Source organism: Neophocaena asiaeorientalis, unplaced genomic scaffold (assembly GCF_003031525.2).
Source record: "Neophocaena asiaeorientalis asiaeorientalis breed wild unplaced genomic scaffold, Neophocaena_asiaeorientalis_V1.1 scaffold141, whole genome shotgun sequence".
Classification (NCBI taxonomy): domain Eukaryota; kingdom Metazoa; phylum Chordata; class Mammalia; order Artiodactyla; family Phocoenidae; genus Neophocaena; species Neophocaena asiaeorientalis.
The window spans coordinates 2,839,116-2,860,522 of record NW_020174267.1 but is presented as its reverse complement, the minus strand read 5'-3'; the positions used below and the strand labels follow the sequence as shown (position 1 = coordinate 2,860,522).

General features: G+C 43.1%; 1 protein-coding gene across 13 annotated transcripts in view; it reads left to right on the top strand.

Annotated features, from left to right (window-relative positions):
- ABCC4 (ATP binding cassette subfamily C member 4 (PEL blood group)) overlaps positions 1-21,407 on the top strand; it is a 215,403-nt gene that overhangs the window by 137,217 nt on the left and 56,779 nt on the right. For all 13 annotated transcript variants that reach the window (XM_024755282.1, XM_024755273.1, XM_024755272.1 and 10 more), the window contains one exon: positions 12,593-12,672. In XM_024755282.1, the coding sequence (XP_024611050.1) occupies positions 12,593-12,672 (80 nt within the window). The remainder of the gene's footprint in view (positions 1-12,592; positions 12,673-21,407) is intronic.

Sequence of the window (21,407 nt, the reverse complement as noted above, 5' to 3'; positions counted from 1 at the left end):
GGTACCTTATGCAAGTGGAATCTTTCAGTATTTGACCTTCTGTGTCTGGTTTATTTTATTTCACTTAGCATGTTGTCCTCCAGGTTCATCCATGCTGTGAATGTGTCAGAATTTCCATTCTTGAGGATGAAGAATACTCTACTGTGTGTATATACACCACATTTTGTTTTTCCGTTCATCTATCAATTGGCACTTAGGGTTGCTTCCACCTTTTGGCGATTGTGAACAATGCTGCTATGAGCACAGGTGTACAAGCATCTCTTCAAGACCCAGCTTTCAGTTCTCTTGGGTACCTCCCCAGAAGTGGAATTACTGGATCATGCGGTAATTCTGTGTTTCATTTTTTTTTTTTGAGGAACTGCCATACTTCTTCCATAGCAGCTGCACCATTTTAGATTCTCACTTAGAGTGAACAGAGTTCCAAATGTTCCACATCGTCGCCAGCAGTTGCTGTTTTTTGATTTGTTTTTGATGGTAGCCATTGTAACAGGTGCAAGGTGGTCGAATCCTTTATTTTCTTGCGTGAATCGTAGGAGGTGGCTTTGGATGCCAGCAAGGGCTGCGTCCCCTAGACAGTTGGGCAACAGTTCCCTGAAGACAGGATGCCCGGGCGGATCTTGTGCTCTGAGTGCAGGTTTCTTTCCTCTTGTTGCCTCTTTTTAATTCTACACTTGAAAATTAGTTCAGAAGCAAACCGCGTTTAGATTTATTTACAGTTTTGTAACTCCTTTCCTGTTTCCCTTTTAACAGGCTTGACTTAAGAAGTCTCTTTCGAGTAGTAAATTAATTTAGGTGGCAAGCACCCCACCCGACTTCCGTTATATGCTGGCGGTTTAGATAAATGGATATTAGGATCTCAGCACATTTCTGCCCAGCGCTAGCGCGCCTATTTGCAAGAGCCTACAAAAGTGATGATAATATTTTGTCAGTTTGGGGCCTAGAATAAGAAGAAGAAAAATGACATATTTTTTTATTTGTATTTCTGGGATGCCTGTAGGGAAGCTGAAAGTGCCGTCTGGCAGTTTACATGGCTAAATACAGATGAAGAAAGATAAGAAACCCAAAGACTTTTTTTCTAGGCACAGGGGAGAAGACAAGGTCCAGATCAGTTACTGTCAGATGTGTTGGAGATGCATTCTCCATTGCAACCGAATATTTTTTCCCTTCAACTCACCATTTCGTTGAAGAATGGAGCCTCTTCTTAATGACTTCATTGATTTGACGATCGGGTTACAGTGTACTTTATTTACTGCTGAACTGTTTTGCTCCTGTCAGCACTTAATGTGAATGAATCTACTTTTTGGCCTCACTTTGATAGGAAAACTTATATTTGCAGGAAAACTTGCTTTTCCTATTTTTATGTACAGACACAGTGTGACTTTCCTTTTCAAAATCATATGTCATAGTGTAGCTGAGAAATAAACACATGCAGGGCTGTCATCCTTGTGTCCTATTAGAGCAACATAAAACAAAATGTGGGTTTATGCCTGAGGGATCACAAAAACAGATTTAATATTTATAATTAAGGTCAATGTTTAAATGATTTATTCATTTACTTTTTTGTTACTGTGTTAAGACAGCAGTTTTGGACTCAGATTTTATATGTTTTTTTAAATTATACAGTATATCCTACATTCACTGTTATGGTTTGCATATGAATTTAATATTTTGTGTCCAGTGAGACCCAGTAAAAGTGCATCTTTTCTCTGTATCACCCAGTTTATGAGCAGAATTAGAATACATTGCGCTAATAAGTTTTACATGAAGTTTCTAAACTTCCTTATGGAAAACAATGTCACGTGTATTTATCTTTTATCAATTATAATAAATTCAGTTGGGGGGGTAAGATATATCAAAATTCAAAATTTTTCATGAGACACTTCTAAAAATATTTCCTAGTACATATTTTGTTATTAAAGAGAAATACAATTAATTTTATTCATTCACTTTCACAATTTTATTTTTAAGTGCATGATAAAACTAGTAACGCTACAGCATTTCATAAAGCTGGACTAGGAGCCCCTCTCTAAAGAGGCAAGTAGAATTTCAGCAGCGCCTGTACTACAACAGTATAAAACCCATTTTCAGCCAACTCTAAGATTTCTAATTCATATCTGAGTCCACAATGAAGGGTAGAAATCATGCACTTGAAAAGTAGCAGCATTAGTGAAACTATGGAAGTGCTTATAGCGCTAGTGTGCGGGGGTGGGGGGAAAACCCCCCGGCAAATAGAGACAAATGTCGTTTTCCTTGATACTTCACCCTTAGGAAGAAATGAACTTGCAGGAAAGTAGTAGTTCATGTAAGAAACTTGGGGAACAGTCTCTGGGAATTATCAACTGAACTTAAAATGGCCCTCTTTGTTTTCTTTTCTTTCTTTAAAATTAATTTTTATTGGAGCATAGTTGATTTACAGTGTTGTGTTAGTCCTCTGCGTTCTCTTGGGGAGCTGTGTTCTGAAGGGACGAGTAATTTAAAGGAAGCAAATTGATTAGGTAGGTGCAGGAAACCACAAGTGTTTGAACAGGTTTTTGCTGGACGACAGTTGTGTGGATCAAGGGCTTTTATGGCGGCTGATTATCTGCCCTGGGAGAAGTGGCCATAGCTTGCCTTTCCTTCAGGTGGAAGGTAGGTTCCCTGTCTCTTATTCTTTTCCCTGCTCAGAGTGAATAAATATTTCAAGTATGTGGTCAACTGTACAGCTCTTTACTTTTCCTTTAGGAAGAAGAGAGTTGCGTAGGTATGGTATTGAGAATAGAACTCAGGAGGACTTGCATATGCCCTCCTGCCCAGGACTAGCCCAGCACATCCTGAAACATGCAAATTGAGCTGCCTGCTAAGAGGGGAAGGAAGGGATATGATGCACAGGCATTTGATGTCTTTTTATGGGGGAACAAAAGAGTTTTGATTTTTTTCACTTGGAGTTCAGCCTGGCTATTGTGTGGTAGAGGAGGCTTAATGAATCATTGTTTAACTAAGATCCTGCCAAGTATTTGACCATTAAATAGCCTCCATGTGTATAGAGTTCTTCTCTGACAGACTCTTATGTGATTGTGATTAATTGGCATTGAATTGGTGTTTAATTACCTCCCACGGAATCTGAGAACAGTTTGTGTTTTGATTAAGTTATATGATGTAAAACCCGCCCTGCCGCTGGGGAAGTCAGCTCTGTCCTTGCTGTACCTGCCTTAGTTCCGACAGGCCGGCCTCTGCGGTTGCTCAAAGCTCAGAGACTGTCTCAAAGTACCAAAAACCCATACAAATTGGGATTTCAGTTTTTCTTTTAATATGCAAAAGTTTTAGGAATCAAAATTCAGCATAAGTCTGGAAAGGTTTTCTTTTCATGTTGAAATTCTTTTTAAGATATTCATTGGGCTATGTTAAACATTTTATACAAATGGATCCGCTTCCTCATTTCTTTTTTTTTTTTTGCGGTACGCGGGCCTCTCACTGTTGTGGCCTCTCCCGTTGCGTAGCACAGGCTCCGGATGCGCAGGCTCAGTGGCCTTGGCTCACGGGCCCAGCCGCTCCGCGGCATGTGGGATCTTCCCGGACCGGGGCACGAACCCGTGTCCCCTGCATCGGCAGGCGGACTCTCAACCACTGCGCCACCAGGGAAGCCCCCCATTTCATAATGTGTCACCGTGTACGCGCACGTGAGATGTCCAGGGGGAGAGATCCACCAGCTGGACACACTGACGATGAAGGGACAGTGGGGCCGGTCTGGTTTGGGTGTCACAGCCCTTAGAGAATAGATGACAGCAGAAGAGGTAGGAGATGATCATTGTGGGGATAGAGTTCCAAATACGGGGTGGGGGGGCAGGGGGAGTTGCATTTTGGCAACAAGCCAGGTCGCAGGAATGACGAGAGATGTTCAAAGCAAAAACCATTATATCCCAGAAACCAGCATACAGGACTGTTTCAAAAAGAAGGTCGTTAGAAGTGTTATCTGCTACAGAAAAAGTCAGGACGAGTGAGGATGGAAGCATAGCTGGCTGTTGGTTTTAGAAACTAGATGACGGGTGTAGAGAGGGCAGAAGATGGACGGGAAGGGATTTGTGGGGTTTCTGAATAGGTCATGATTCCATCGTTTGGCTAAGAGATAATGTGTCTCTCCTAAGCTTTTTATAACTGACAATAGAATACATACAATTATAACTCTTAGAGCAATATTTCCACTTATCACTTTTATCTGAGTTTTGAAAGAAGGACTACAGTAGTTGAAAATGATTTTTTCCCCTCCTTTTTTTTTCTTTTAAAAAAATCATTGAAGTATAGTTGACACACAGCGTTGTATTAGTTTTAGGTGTACTGCAAAGCGATTCAGTTATTTGTATATACATATCTATCTATCTAGGTGTCTATCTTTTTTGAGGTTCTTCTCCATTATAGGTTATTATAAGATACTGAACGCAGTTCCCTGTGCTACACAGTAGGTCTTCACTGTTTTTTGTCTTGTGTTTAGTAGTGTTTATCTGTTAATCTCAAAGTCCTAGTCCTACTTTATCCCCCTGTCCTTTCGGTAACCATAAGATTGTTTCCTGTGTCTGTGATTTGTTTCCTATTTGTATAAATTTTTTCATTCCCTCCTTTGTAATGGTGTTTTTGCTTGGCAGTTTTTTCCCCCCAACAAAGGCCCACACACATACACTTAATACAACCCAACCACATTTGTGTAACATCTATTGGTGGTCCCCACATACTCACACAATGCGCTGGAGATCAACTGAGATCAGATCTGGGTGTTGGTGGACCCCACTCCAGCTCACCTTTCAGTCACTTCACATTGGGTGGGTAGTGGGCGGGACGATTGTCTTAAAGTTTAGTCACATTCTCACAGCAAATGTTTTGCTGTCCTGTTTCTGAGCATTACATGTCCTTGTACGTGTATTAGAGATGGGGTGGGTTGATTTCGCATGTTGAATGGTAACTTCCTGATATGTGCCTTTGTGGAAGTGGGACTTCTCTGCTTAGATGAAAGCTTTGTTAATAGGTGGTTTTGCCTGCATCTCTGTGGGAACACGTTCCCCAGGTGAGACTGCTACATGTTCTCCCCCACCCCCCACCCAAACCCCCTCCGATCCCCATTCTTTGGAAGATATGAGATAGAGACTGCGCATTTTGCCTTAAAAGGTGGTCACGGTGCACTGGGCCAGGAAACAAAGACCTTGGAGACAGAGTGGTGCATTCCTGTGTCGGGAGGAGCCCCGTGATAGGTGGTGTCCTGTTCCCTCAGAACTGGCAGTTCTCACCTGGCCCCCGTCTCTCGTGGCCACCCCACTTCCTGTGGTTCATGGTTTAGGTATCTCCTGAAATCATGCAGCCAGTGCACATGGGCATTTTCCAGTGGACATGCTCTGTAGGTTTCATCCAACGCGCAGTGTTTCAGAGCCGCTGTCTTAGAGATTTTCCTGCCTATTGCTGTCCATTCCTGACCTTATATGAGCTGTGAGCCAGACTCCTGCATGACATATGCACGAGATCCAGCGGTAAAGGAACTAGCCTGGTCTAGCTTCCCAACCCCTTTCCCCCCCAATGCTTAGGAGATGTAAAATATCATGGCAGTTGCAGCAGCATGGTTTTGTGTGTCAATTTGTGGGGTGTATCCACTCCTTCAAGGTCAGTCCCTTTCCAAACTTAGCAGAGAGGGATGTGACTTGCCCTATGTCGCAGGACAGGGTAAGGCCTGGAATGAGGTGGCTGTCAAGCCCTGGACTTTGCTTCTGTCCTCATTCATTCTTTTTCAGTCACTTCTTCACTTGTTAATCTCTCTATTCATTCCATCTTCAATAACTTCTATAATTTAATTTTGAGGTGGGGTTATTTTAAATGTTTTGCTTTAATTATGGTTACCCAAGAGAGAATTCCTGGAACTCTTCTAACTCTTCTAATACTCAAAGCATTCAGCATCTAGTGGATGCTGTGGTTGCTAATGGATTCAACATTAGCCAATCAAAAGGGGCTGGGCTGTCAAAGGCCAGTTTGACGATCACCGTTCATACCAGCTGAACACCAGCCCTGCCTATGATTTTATTGTCTCATCCTTATTAGTACATTTTTAATAGAGTTTTCAGATGCGTCTAGTAAAACAGCTCTGTGTCATAGATGTAACGACGTAAATTTTCCTCGTCTCTGTAACCCTGGGTGCAAGTCCCCAACCTGGCTACTTTACAGCCGAGTGTCATTGAATTAATTTCCTCCTGCCTCTAAGCTTAAGCTGCCTCTTCTGTAAAACGGAGACAACATCTCGCTCATAGTTTTGAGATGATGCATACATAGTTTCTGGCACTTACTTGGTGCTCATGTGGTGTTGGGGGTGTTCTAGAAACCAAGCAGAGCGACCACAAGAAAAAAATCCCACCAAATCTCTGGTGTGTAGCACAGGCAGCCTGGTGAAGCTGTCCAGGGTCTCTCTGTGGGCACAGAGGCCAAGACAGAATTGGTCCTCGGCTGTCGGCCGGGGGGCTCTCAGACTGTCTGGCCTGGGTCGGATGTGTAAGATGCATGTTCACTCCACTAGGCCCCTCCTCAGGACTTCCACCTCGCAACCATGGCTTTGACAAGAGAAGTCAGACCTCTTTGTGACTCTAGGGAATTTTCAGCAGAGGCCCCTTAACACTAGACTCTTCTCCACGCCCGTTCGCACACAGGTTCTCTCCTATCTTAGCTCTCCAACTGGGCAAATATTTGTCCTCCCACCCGGACAAACTCCACTCTCCGTCAGTCCATCCTCTGGCCTCCTTCTAAGTGCTCAGGCTGTGTTGCCTCCATGAGAACCCATTAGCCCGACCCTGCCTAAGCCTTTAAGTCAGTGACACTGTCTGGTGTCACCCACTGCTGCCGTGGCCGCGTCTTCGCTCTGTGCCACCAGCATCTTGGATCACGGTGCCTGGCCCAGCGTCTCTGCACGCGGGCCGCCAAGCTGAGGTGTCGGCGCGGCCATTTCGCACCAGGGCCTCTGGTCTGAAGGGCCGGGTGCAGGGCCGGCAACCTGCACGAGGCAATGTGTGAGCAAGTGAAACTTGATTAAGCACAAAGGAAAAGAAGAAAGGTTGGACTTGGTTTTATGACCCAGATTCTATTTTTATTTCCCAGGAGTTGTTAATGGCCTTTGCTGGTGTGAGTATGCCGAACCAGATGCTTCGTATTTCCCCATGCATTTCCCCAGAAGAGAGTGCATGAAATATCAATAGATAATTGAGATTTGGAAACAAACCATTTATTTATAGAAAGGCTCGTTGTATAGATTCATACAGAAGACACTCAAGCACCCTCTGTATGTGAGGCATTGGTCCAGGCACTGGGGTAACAGCAGTGAATGAAACGGGTAGAACTCCTGCCTTAATAATGTCTATATTATAATTCAGTTTCTGTGACTAAGTTGGAGACAAGTGGTTATTAGCTTCTGGAAGCAAAGAGTGGAATTTAAAGGGGCCGTGAGAATTCCCTGTCAATCCAGTAGTTAGGGCTCTGCGATTTCATTGCCCAGGGCCCGGGTTCAATCCCTGGTGAGCCACTTGGCCAAAATAAATAAAGGGGACATAATTATACATGTTGATAAAACCAGATTAAAGGTTCTTGAGACAGAACATCATCAGAAATGTTCAGGTTGTTCCTTGTTACTCAAAGTGTGGTCCTTTGAGCAGCCAGCATCCACATTACCCTGGGAGTTCTTAGAAATCAGGAATCTCAGACCTCACCCAGACAGAGCTCTTGAGAAGTTACATTTTAATCCAGGTGCCTTGGAGATTTTCATAGAGGTTATAGCTTAGAAGCATTGTTTTGTGAGTCTTGGGGTCTTTGTGATCAAACTTCACTTGGATGCACAGAAGCCTTCAAGGTCCTGGAACGTTCACCCATGTGTTTATAAATCAAACACGACTAGAGTGCTGGTGGACTCCATAGTGATCAGAATTCATCTTTCCAACTGTGCCCCCGATTGACATGTACCAGATGGTCACTACGTGGGTTCCAGGTCTTACTGTATATCTCCCTTCAGGATGAGCCCCTTTTGAAATAATTCATTTCATAGATTTTTTTTTTAGGTTTTTGTGTAAGAGTGTATCTGCACAGAAGGGTTCCTATTTTAAAAAAGAAGGTCGGAAAGCCAGTACCTTGTGGTGTTTTATTAGTGAAGCCCACCTTCTGCCTTGCCCAGCACTTTGCATTTTGTTATAGATTGTGTGAGAAATGTGGTCCATGTTTACAAAGGGTGTATAATCTAGATGTAAACTCAAGACTAATATACATGAAAAGTAGTCAAACCACTAAATAGATCATACTATGATATGTTCTGAGAATATACCCAGACCCCAGGTGGAATCTGGAAGCTCGCTGAAACAGTCCCTCACCGAACAATGTGTCAGAAAAATCTATGCCTTTAAACGTGAGAATCACTTAGGTCTTTGCTGAGAGTGTGTGGAGTCTTCTTTTTGGCTCTACTTGGATGTAGGGTCTCCTCAGTCCTCAGCTCTAAAAGGAAAAATGGAAGTTGGTGGCAAGCTCTGGGCAATAGCATAATGTATCAGCTGAAAGCACAGTATTATAAAAAGATTTTTTTAAAAAAAGTAGTTGGGTGCCGGAGCCTGTGCTCCGCAACGGGAGAGGCCACAACAGTGAGAGGCCCGCGTGCCGCAAAAAAAAAAAAAGTAGTTGGGTGGAGGTTGGAGTGCAACTTCACTAGCCTTAAGCAGCCCCAAAGGCTCTTGCCATGTTTAAAAACAGTTTAACTGTTAATGGTCAAAATAAAAAAGGTTAGTTTTGTTACTTAAAAGGGTAATTAGTAATTCGAAAATTTAACTGTACAATTCCCCCAACTAATTTTAGAAAGCAAGTCTCTTGTTGGACATGTGGCGCTTGTTCTAGTCTAGGCTTTTGGGTTGCTAGGGGCAGAATCTACACGTTAGTTCAGATGAGGAGACCTTGATCGAAAGGAAATGGACATCTCCTGGAGCTGGAACGATGCTGAGTTTCCTGTAACTGAAGCTGGGAACTGGGGTCCTCATGGGAGCTGGGGCCATTGTCACAGGGCTCGTGCCCAAAGCCACTGTGCCTCTGATGATCTTTGCTGGGTACGGCGAGGCTGGTCCACTTTCCTGGCTTCTCTCCTGGCCTTGTATTGCTTGAGGCGGGGAAATGGGAATGACTAGGTGGCTGGTCAGTGAGTTGGCTTCCCCTGGGGAGAGAAAAAATTAAAATCGCGCGTAATACGTTATAGACTTGTTCAAGTTGTTTTCTACTTCTGACTTGCCAAGTGTGCCACACTGAATATCTTTGATGCACTCATTAACTCCTGGGTATATGTTCCTAGAAATGGAATTTCTGGGTCAGAAGAGGTACACACTTAGAGTTTATACATACTGCTCGTTGGTCCCCAGTATCTTCCTGTATAGTACAGGTGGGAGCCATGTGGATATTCATTATACCCACATCTAAAATGTGACCTGGCCACCAGAATTTATCGTGATTGTTGGCTCTGTGATTGGATATGCAAGATGGGAGAGGTGGTGGTACTACTTTACCCGAAGGTAATCAAGCAGTACCTGGGGTATTAATTTTAATACTGGGCACAAGGCATTAACTGAGACTGTCCATCTGAGTCTGGACAAGAGGCAGCGGCCAAGATAGGACACCGAGCCTCATGAGGGATCATTGAGGCACCAAGGAGTAGTTGCTGGAAAGGATGTGATTCACTTCATTCAAGTATTTGAAAGGCTGTCATATCAAGAGAAATTAGGTTCCCTTTGTGTGGCTATAAGGGCAGAAGAAGCGGCAGAGGTTGGATGTTCCAGGAAGGCAAGATTCGGTTTGATGTGAGAAAGCCGTCTAACAGAACTGTCTGAAAATGCATTGGGTTCCCCATGTTCACGTGAACTGCCCTTCCCTCTACCTCCCTAGAGATAACTCCAGCAGGGGCCACGTGTCATGTGGGTGAAGAGTCATGGCACGTGTGTGAAGTGAATTTATCATTAGGATTTCATTTGGAGAGTTTTGAGAAAAGTTTAGTACTATGAGGCCATGAACTTGGAATCACACCTCTGGTTACAACAGCCTATTTCAGAGCCAGGTGAAATATTCTGCAAACACCATTCGTTCTCTTAATATTTCTTAGTGCAAAGAAGTAACTGTTGAGGACTTCCCTGGTGGTGCAGTGGTTAAGAATCCACATGCCAATGCAGGAGACATGGGTTCGATCCCTGGTTTGGGAAGATTCCACATGCTGTGGAGCAACTGAGCCCATGTGCCACAACTACTGAGCCTGCGTGCTGCAAGTACTGAAGCCCGCGCGCCTAGAGGCTGTGCTCCGCAAGAAGATAAGCCACTGCAAAGAGAAGCCCCCGCATCACAACCAAGAGTAGCCCCCGCTCACCGCAACTAGAGAAAGCCCGCGCGCAGCAATGAAGACCCAAGGCAGCAACCCCCCACCCCCCGGCCAAATAAATAAATAAATAAATAATAAGAAGAAGAAGTAGTAGTAACTATCGAACTTTTTGATCTCACATTTTCTATACCTAGCTCATTGGTGAATAAGAGTTTAGTTTTTTGGTGATCTCTGACATTCTGTTCAGTTTCTATAGTTGCTATGAGGGGAGATGGGTTTTTCTCATTGTTTTTGCTTTGCTTGTATTTTATACTCTTTGCCAACCCTGGGTCTCTCAGACCTTAGGACTCCCACATCTGGTGAATGGTAAAGGGGTGGATGACACATACTGTTCATCCCTGAGTAGCCAATATCTCTTTTAACACTTTCTAAGACAAATTGTACTTGTTTCCAAATTCTGCCTACGTTAAAAAGTTGTTTTTTTCCATTGAAGAAGTCACAAGAATTTAAAGTATGTCTTTGACATTTTTTGTCGTGTATATTCCTTATTTGGGCATTGCTGCTTTGAGAAGGTAAAAAATAACTAAATGGGCCACAATATGCATAAGAATATGTGGGGAAATTGCGCATCTGATTTTAATGTTCCTAAAGCAGAATTGATTAAATGATTCCCATCTTCTTGCCCCTCGAAGTGTGATCTGGGAAATAGTTTAAAGGGGAGGGGGGTCACCTGACAGCTGGGAAGAAATGCAGACTCTCTAGCTCCCCCAACACTCCTGAATCAGCAAGTGCATTTTGACAGGTGGACGTTGCTCCAGTGTCTGGTAGACTTTCCGAGGTGACATGATGCTGCGGGACCTGGGGGGAATAGTCAGTATCTCTCCTTGGTGGTTGAGCACCTGTTAACTCACCGGGCATTGTGACTGGGTTCTTCACCTGCATGAGCCCATTTAATCCTGAGAATCACCTTCTAAAGCAAGCATTCCTAGAGGCTCCGAAAATTTGTCCCTGGTCCTCCAAACGTGTCACTAAAAGACGGTTTCTGGAGTCTGTATTTCCTAAGCCTGAGACAGGAGAATTGAGGTCCAGCCTGTAACGGCCTGGCCTGGCCGAGGGCGAAAGCCTCCGATGTCTGCAGCCCCCCGCTTGGCCGCACCCTGTGCTTCCGGTGAGCCATGCGCCCTGCGGAGGACAGCAGAGCTGGCTCATCCTGGCGGCGGAAACTCAGCGCCCAGCCTCTGCTCATTCAGTGTCCAGCTGTGGCTTGGTGTGAAGGGCCTCGGGAGAAAGTCACCTCTGACAGGGGTCAGGAAGAGCACCTAGAGGCCCCACATCTCACCTGCAGGCTGGCTTCCTGGAGCCTCAGTTATGAAAGAAGTTCAGGGGCCTAGATAACACATTTCTCAGGAGCTGCTACACCAGAACAGGCTGTGTGCGTGCCTGCGTGTGTTGTTACTTCAGTGCCTTTGAATTTAATCATTAAAAAGACCAGATATTTATTACAAATTAGTTCTCATCTTCCAGTCCTGCAGCCTTCAGAGTATACTGTTTTGGTGAATTTTGAGAAGGAAAATAAAAGCAATAAGAAATGATCTTTTCGTCGTCAAGTAATATTTGTTTTCCTGCTTCCATCCCTCTGGTCTTGTTGGATGCTTAAGCATGAGTCGTGTGTTCTTCACACTCGGTGCGCCTCTGAAAACAACAACTTATTACCCTGGTAGTAAATGCACAACTTGGAAATTGGAAGAATCCCAAATTTCCCAAGATGTAAGGTGCTATGCACCATTCTGGGGATTAAAAAATTGCAGACAGGTTGTAATTAGTTTTCTTTTTTTTTTAAAGTATCACTTAGCAACATTAATTCTGATAAATCAAAGTTAGTGTAACAATTAGGAGTAATTTATGAATTTTAAATTGTTTACCGCCTCTAGCACTTGAAGTCTTAAATAGGATGGATGTAAAAGGAGGAAACATTCTAAAATCCACCAACCCTTCCTGATACTTCCACAAGACCCGCTTCTCCCCTCCCCACCCCCGTTTAAAAATAAGGGCCAAAAATTTCAACTGCCCGCTCACTGCCATTGGTATTTTAATATCTCTTTAGGTAATGTCTATTTTTTTCTTTACCACTGACATTGGCTTATTTCATATGAATCTATAATATATTAAATACATATGCATTTAAAATATTGTTTTAATTTGTTCGTGAATTGTTTCTCTTAAAGGGCCTGTCTGGGGAAATGAGTAATTTCTCATATCCTGTTGTTGCAGGAAGAATTTTGAATCGTTTCTCCAAAGACATTGGGCATATGGATGACTTGCTGCCCCTGACGTTTCTTGATTTCATCCAGGTAATGTAACAGTCATGTCAGAGTTCTCACAGCACAAAGTAAAGTGCCTGTTTTTCAAGGCCTTTTCACTCGGGCTGAGATGGGCCTTTCAGCCTGACTGTGTTATCTTAATTAAGTAAAAGGCCACGTTTGTAAGAGAAAGGTGTGGCTGTGATCGGGAGGCTGAGTTAACATGAGTGACACCTGCTGTAGGAGTGGCTACACAGTCACGGTCAAGGTTGGTTCGAAGCAGCGACATGCTTGGTAAGTGGTTCTCCCGCTGCCGTTCAGCTGTCTGGCGTGGATTTCCTTTACTGTGAGCACATTTCACAACAGAGAATCACCTCTCATGGTAGCCTAGATTAACTAAATTATGCATCGGATTACCACAAAAGACAAATACTTACTGCACCGTTTTTTTGTGTGTGTGTATAAAGCCAGGTGTGGTTACCTACAAAGAAAAGACTAGTAATAATAAGGTGAAAATAATCCTTTAACAAGGACAATAGAGAGCGGTCATGGAAGATACAAAGCCTTTAAAAGCAAGTACCTTTAAGCCAATAATTTGAGTAAGGGATCAGAGTCATCTCAGAAAATGTCTTTTTTGTTTTTGTAGACAGCTTTTCTTTTAACACATTGATTGCTGTGTCTTAAGGTGTCTTTAAAAAAACAAACCTTCAATCCCACAGAAATACCTTCTACACAGCCTTTGTTTTGTCTGTGGACTTGGAAGTTCTAAAGAATGATGTTAGGTCATCTGAGCTCTAATCTCATTTAGTATTGTGCGTTTGGGATGTTTTTATCTGTTTAATTCTGTCTACTTTGAAGTGATTCAGGCTGAGGGGACTTTCTGTTTCATTTCCAAGTGTTTTGGACATCAGAAACATTTATCAGGGCTTCCCTGGTGGCGCAGTGGTTGGGAGTCCGCCTGCCGATGCAGGGGACACGGGTTCGTGCCCCGGTCCGGGAGGATCCCACATGCCGCGGAGCGGCTGGGCCCGTGAGCCATGGCCGCTGAGCCTGCGTGTCCAGAGCCTGTGCTCCGTGGCGGGAGGGGCCACAGCGGTGAGAGGCCCGCCTACCAAAAAACAAACCAACCAACCAAAAAAAACACATTTATCAAAAAGTGTACATTTTCTAAAATCCCAGCTGCTGCTGCTAATATTGATACCTCCTAAGTTGGAAGCCTTTTCACATTCCCTAAGTGCCAGTTAACACGAGCCCATTTTAAGACCAGGAAGGAGGAATGCTGCAGTTAGGGTGTGCGGTCATGGCTTGATACTGATGCTCCCCATACCCCCATTTTTTATTTCAATGCTCAAGTGCTCTTTAAGTCAAATCACGAACCCGCGTCCCCTGCATCGGCAGGCGGACTCTCAACCACTGCGGCACCAGGGAAGCCCCCTGGAGCCATTTTTATAAAAGGAGCCACAAATACTTAATTTGGAAAACTAGCTATGTCAGAAATATCAATAATAGGCCTGAGATTATTCTAGCCATTCCTGTTAGTCACAAAGAAATGCGCCAATGAATGTAGCCTATGGGCAGAGGCCTCCACTGTTTACCAATGTGAAGTAAGCTGTGATTTAGAGGCAGAGTCTTACAGTTCTTTTTAACCTGAGGGACAAGGGTCTAACTTAATCTTGGTGAAACGTAAATACCAGTAGTTCCAATTAGCTGATTTCTTGAATCTCATTGCAATAGTAAATCTCAATATTATTGTCTTCAAGAAAGGAGTTTTTTATAAAGGATGACTCAATTATCAATTATGATAAAGATCTATTGTCACTTGTTTTGTTTGCAGGTGTCTCTAAGGAGGCTCCCATAATCCCTTCAGGAAGAAATATTTTCTCCTTTATAAGATGATATTAGTTAAATATAAAAGCCCTGATCCCTGCCATTGTTGTTGATTCTTTGAGAGACGTTTCCCAACATTCATTGTTTAAATGGTTATCAGGAGGAGTCAGGTGAAACTTAATAAACAATGCAGTAACTGATTCATCTTTGTGTGCAGAAGCCTTTCTCCAGAGGCTTTGCATTCAATGAGTGGGGTTTTGACGAGGTATCGCTGGGATCATTTTGAAGTATTTGGACCTGTTGCTATATTAGCAAGCAAAGATTTTTATTAAAGCCACAAAAATGAAGTCGACCTGCCCTCAAAGAAAAGCCAACCAAAATCAAAATGTAAATTGATTTTCTTTTTCTCTTTTTTTGAATTTGGATAGGACACTGTAAAGATGAAAAGAACCCAGTGGTGATCTGGGACTCTTAATGGAATCATGTAAACTTAAAATAAACACTATTATGGTAAGCACATAGAATGAAAACTAATTTTCCAAATCAAATACATTATATTCAATTCATTTTCCCCAATCAACCAAATGTTTAAAACCTGTTAGTTATAACAGCAATCTTCTGGAAATTAATTAGAAGCCTATTAGCTCTGCTAGCTGAGCTGAACCGAATGAAGAGGGTTGCTCGTTACATTTCTAAATAGGCTCCCGAATTAAAGCAAAGGAAGGTCAAAATGACAATCAGCTTGACTCACCTTATGGCTTTGCTTAAGAGGTGGATCTATTTTTTTTTTTTTAAGGAGTTAGTTTTTTTTTAAGGAAATTTTATCCACTTGGACTCAATCCTCTAACTTAAAAAGTCAGGATAAAAGGTATCCTGAATATTATCTTTGTTAACAGTAACACCCTCACAAGTGCATAGGAATCTGAAATGGAAGTGACTTTTAGGTCTCTTGTCTGGCCCATCAGCTTCTCTGAAGAGTTTTGTCATCCCCTTTCAGAACTGAGATAGAAAATTTCTTGTGTGCCTTTGGTTTTAATGTCATTAGCAAGATGGGCTGCTGACATCAGGAGACCCTGGGTTTTAATGTCTCTCCTCTGATTCTTAGGGTCAGAACCCTAATGACTAGCAGGTCTTCCTCTGCTCAGGGAAGTTCACAGATCGTGAGTCCTTCTAAACCCAACAGCTGACTTGAGAAAGGGTTGGGAAATTCCATATCAAGAAGTTAACCTTGGTTTGGTCTTGTGGTCCTTCCTGATCTACATGTCATCTCTTATTCTTGAGCCAGAAAGAACTTGGCAGGATTTATAGTAACAAATAGAATACAAATCAAAATTCAAAGCTTAGATACCTTTCCACTTTTCAGAGTATTAAAACCAACACTGACATGTTTAATGTTTGTTTTTTACTGAAGATAAGCATGTGATAATACTTTTCAGGAGAATTAAAATCAAGCAGGTACAGAAATAATGTAATTACACTTATCTGTGGTAACTTTTTAATCTGTAGCATGCATGTTTCATTACTTTATCTGTAAGAAAGACAATGATAATTTTGTTGGTTTTGTAAGTAAGAGTTCAGAAATATGGACCATTGGCCTAGAACATAATTGTGTCTCCAGTTAAGTCTGATGCTGATGAATTGAAGAAAGGGAACTAAGACAGAGCCCTCATAATGGGGGAGGGGGTATATGCCCATGAAGGCAGTCAGAAGTCAGATTTTATTATTCCACTAACTCAGTGACTGAGATGAGAAAATTCTGTTTAAAATGTGAGCAAGTTTGCTGGCCACATGGAAGGTATTTACTTAACTTTGTCCCTTGGACTTCAACAAATGATTCGTATTTGTGTGAACATTTGTGGGGTTTTGTTTGCTTTCTGTTTTGTTTTTGGTTTCATTTAGTGATTCATATCCATGCTGATGGGAAACAGTGAACACAGCTCATTTTGAAATGAGTGTAATTTACTATTGTGCAACATTCCAGTGAGAATTCCAGAGGAACAGTGGGGTTAATGTGTGGGATATGGGAACCTGAGCTGACACAGGCATGGAACACGAGCGAATGAAGAGAGACCGATTTTTGACTGACGAGGCATTTTGGAAGGGTAGGCCAGAAATGAGGGAAGTTTTTTAAATATAGGAAATAAATATTTTATACAAAATAACAGCAGTCTGCAGGTTATCTCAGCGTTGCCTTGGGCTTTTTAGATAAGTTAGCCAGTGGCTGGCAATGCACATCTGGCTTATTAAAGTGTTGTTCAGACACATTTTGTTTGTTTGCTTTTTCAAAAATCGTAACAGCTTTGAGTATTAACAGTGTTTTAAAAACCAAGTCATCTATCAATCCCGAACATGGTTCTTCACTCATGAGAACTAAATATCTTTATGAAAATAGGGATTGAAATACAAAAGTATAAAGGCCATATAAGCCTCGTATGTGAGAAATCAATGAGGGAGAATTCTTTGAATAGGACTTTGGCCTTCAAAACATAATGTATTTGAATAAACATAAACAAACAAACAAAATGTGGTCACTTAAAATTCACATTCTTAAGTGTATGACTTGACTTCCTAATGCCACAGCATAAATAACAACAACATAAATATAGCCTCTCACTTTCTTAAAACAGTGATTGATTTAATTAATAATGGTACCATACATACATAATATTTATGTTTCAGTAGTATTTAAATTTAAAATTTAATTTTATTAAGGATTAAATTAATTCTTAATGATCATTTTAATAATGCAGTAAATTTGTAATATTTGATGGCCAGTTGTATGGTTTTGTGAATGTATTTGCAACTAGAAATATAATGGGAAATCTTGAAGTTTCTCTCAAACGAATTATTTCCATTGCATATTTGTGATGTGTGGATTTGTAATTCGTTCAATATTTCTCTTTCCCACAACATGTCTTCATTTTTGGATTGTTTGCAGCAGTGTTTTATCAAGCTTCTATTATGTGCTAGGGATGTGGGGATGAAAAAGGTAAACCCTTTGTCTTCGTTCATTGGACAAGCATTCATTTGCGTGTGCTAGGCACCATGCAGGGCTTGGGGATGTGGAGTTGAATGAAATCTAATTCCCATCTTCCTTGAGGCACACTCTCCTGGGAGAGACAGATCGAAAGTCAGCAAGTACTGTGCTGTGTGGTAAGTTACAACAGGAGTATACTGGATAGGAGACTGGATAAGGCTTTAGTGTGAGACAAATCTGATTTCCACACCCAGATCTTCCTTGACATTTTTGGACCTCCAGATGTAAGCATCCTGTACTTAATTGGAAGTAAGAGTCTGGTGTTTGAAAGAGAGACCTGCTGGGCTTCCCCGGCGGCGCAGTGGTTGAGAGTCCGCCTGCCGATGCAGGGGACGCGGGTTCGTGCCCCGCTCCGGGAAGATCCCACATGCCGCGGAGTGGCTGGGCCCGTGAGCCATGGCCGCTGAGCCTGCGCGTCCGGAGCCTGTGCTCCGCAACGGGAGAGGCCACGACAGTGAGAGGCCCGCGTACCAAAAAAAACACAAACAAAAAAAACAAAAATAGAGAGACCTGGGATGAGTATGGCACCTGTGTATTCTTTACTGAGCAGGTAAAAGCTGAATCTGTGAAAATGAATAAGACTGCCCGGAGAGAGAGTGAATCATTTCAGGAGCAAAGATCCTTATGGAAGCCTTTATATTCGGAGGGAAAGCAGAGAGAGAAGGGAAGCAGAGGAGACACACAATGAAGAGATGAGGAAATAGGTTGGGGGACCAAGGAAGGACAAGTCTGTTAAGTGCAAAGGAGAAGGTAAGTCCCTGGAAAGCTGTCAGTTGATTTAGAAATCAGGGGGCTTCTGGTGACCTAAGAAGCAGGTTTCAGATGGGCGGGGCCAGACTGCAAATGGCTGCAAATTCAGGAGGCGTGGAGGAAGCTGAAGTGAAGGCAGGCTACTCCTGGAAGGAGTCTGAGTAAAACCAGAGAGAGGCCCATCCGGAATGTAGGGTCTGCGGAGGAGCTGCTGGTTGGGTGTTTAGTTTTGGGGTTGGGGGTGTGTGGTGGGTACTATTTTCCTCTGCCCCTCCTTCCCCTCAACAAACAGGGATTAGCGTTGACACCCTGTAGTATGGGGGTGGGTCAGGCAGGAATCCTCCCCTCCAGGTCCCCAAGGGGAGGGAGACACACAGAGATCCACCCCTTGCCGCCTTTGGAATCCTAACTGTGGCAGCGCCTGGGGGAAGTCCTGGAAGGCAAACTGGGTGTGGGGCTGGAGGTAGTAAGGGAGCCTGGTCCAGGAGGTGGGCGTGGCTTCTAGAAAGCGACCTTTGATCCCAGATGAGAGGAAAAGGCCTTTGTGGATGGTGGGGCAGGAGGGGCTGCTGGAAGCCTAGTTTCCCGATGGGCAACAGTCTTTCTGTCTGTCACCAGCTGAGAGTGGTGTTGGCAAGGGCCTTGAAGGGGGTTTTTCAGTTCGGTTTTGTTTTAAAGGATGTAGGTAGTGCCAAGTGTGTTCAAGCTCATTTTTTTAAAAAATTAATTAATTAATTTAAGCTGCTCCGGATCTAAGTTGTGGCACGCGGGATCTTTGCTGTGGCATGCAGGCTCTTAGTTGGGGCATGTGAACTCTTAGTTGTGACATGCATGCGGGATCTAGTTCCCTGACCAGGGATTGAACCCAGGCCCCCTGCATTGGGAGCGCAGAGTCTTACCCACTGGACCACCAGGGAAGTCCCACAAACTCATTTTTGATGATTCTGCTCATCCTTGGGTATATTTGATAAACCTTGAAATATAGTTGATCATTTTCATTCTAAAGTGTTTGTTCCATATACTTTTTCTCATCTAATTTCTTTCTCGTTCCCTAAAATGAAATCTCAGGTAATTCATTTAATGTTTTGTAATTATACAAAACACCTGCTTTGTATTATTTCTGTGTTTCTTCTGTCTTTTCCTTATGAATACTGTGTTACATAGTTTAGCCTGCCTGCGATCCTCTAAGATCAGATACCTTTATTATTTTTGCTTCCAATGCCCAAATAATTTCAGAAGTTAAGTTTGCTTTTTCACTGAAATGCAGACTTAATATATCATAAAAGGGTGAGAGCCTTGAAGGGATCATCGGATCCCAGGATCTTTAGAGACTGGCCGTTCATCACCCCTGACACTGGAGTAGGACTCTTTTCCCACGGTGCAGTACCATCTCGGAATACACATCTACATAGATTTGTTTCTCTTTCTTTGCCAGTGATTTATGTCATGAAGGAGCCCAGGCCTAGAGAGTAAAATTGAAATTTCCTAGTCCTTAAATCTAATCTCGCTACAGTTCCTGGAAAGAAAGTTTACATGTCTGATGGACTGGCTGTTGATCTACTGGTTTGTCGTGTGTGTGTGTGTGTTTGCACATCTTTTTTTTTGGCCGCGCCGTGCAGCATGCAGGATTTTGTTCCCCGATCAGGGATTGAACCCACGCCCCTCTCAGTGGAAGCGTGGAGTCTTAACCGCCGGACCGCCGGGGAAGTCTGCGTTTGCACATCTTTAGCCCATTCTCAGATGGAGCCTCTCAAGGCTTCAGTATTTAAGGACCAGAAAACGTCTCTCTTCCACATTAATGAAGCTTTTCTTGACCACTCTATTCTGCAATAAAACAATGTCCATACCTTACAGAAAAGAAGAGACCCTGAAACAGGAGGCTGATTGCCTCTAGATGGGACGGCAGACTCAGCAACTGCTCTTTTTCGGTTAATCCGTTTCTTCATTTTCACCTCCTCCTGCGTCACATCATCTCTCCATTTCCTCTGTAAAATATGCTTCCGGTGGCTGCCTCCAGGGTGCCTACACTCTGCTCCAGTCCTCAACCTCGTTATCTTTGTTCTAAATCCGTTGTGACTCTTCCTGAACTTGTTCACGCTACTTGCCCTTGTTGTATTATCTTAACTGTAAATCTCTGGATTCCAAATGGAAGAGTTGTTTGGCAAGTTGGATACTTTGGAAGGAATTAATAAAGGTGTCACTTAAATAAAAAAGGTGTCGATGAGACAACAGATGAGTGGGGGGGAGGGATGAATTGGAGAAATACAGGAGAATTCTGTGCTGAGAGTTTCAGAAGTGTTTTAGAAACTGTAGATGATGCACTACAGATGTGATTTACACAAGAGAAACTCGTGACATGATACCTATTTCTGCTGTTAAATTATACCAAAACATTGAGATTTTGTATTATTCTAGAATTGACTATTCAGATTGTAGCAGTTAAGGGGGCATCTTCTGTAACCCTGCCTGGAGAGACTGGGGGTGGCTTCCCATTGATTCCCGAACCTCATGTTGGGATGGAGGATGCACAAATGGCAGGGAGCCCAGGAGACTGCAGGATGGAGGCGGGGGCCGGCATACCGTAAATAGCTGGATCGGGAAGCCTGGGGGTCAGTCATCGAAGGAGATAAAGATGGAGAGGCCCAGTGGGACAGATCGCAGGGTAACTTGTGTCTCAAGCACAGGAATTCGGTTTGGAGTGTTGGATGGAAGGCTACAGAGAGGAAGAAGAGACCACCACAAGGATAGGATTTTGCCAACATAAGGAAGACAGGACGAGGCACTGACTTGTCCAGGTTTATCTTTGGGACATCCAAGTAGCAATGCCTTGTGTTTCTAATGAAAACCCTGGATTCTTAATAGGGGTTCCACACTGCAGGACAGTCCGTCCCCTCAGGTGATGGCATTAGTATCCCCATATCCTAACAGGGGAATTACGAGTTTCAACACCATTAGTTTGACTCTTGTAGTTACCAGATATGTTGCGTGCCCAGTTGAATTATAGTTATTGGCCAAACTGGAGTTGTTCATCATTCTAAAGGAAGAAGGAAGTCAACATTAAAAAAAAAAAAGCCAATTGATGTGGTATATTTAGTGTGATTCTACCTGAGGATGTAAGAGCCCTGAAAATGGTTTTTTCCAGTGTTCTTTGTTCTCTAGGAAAAACGTGATG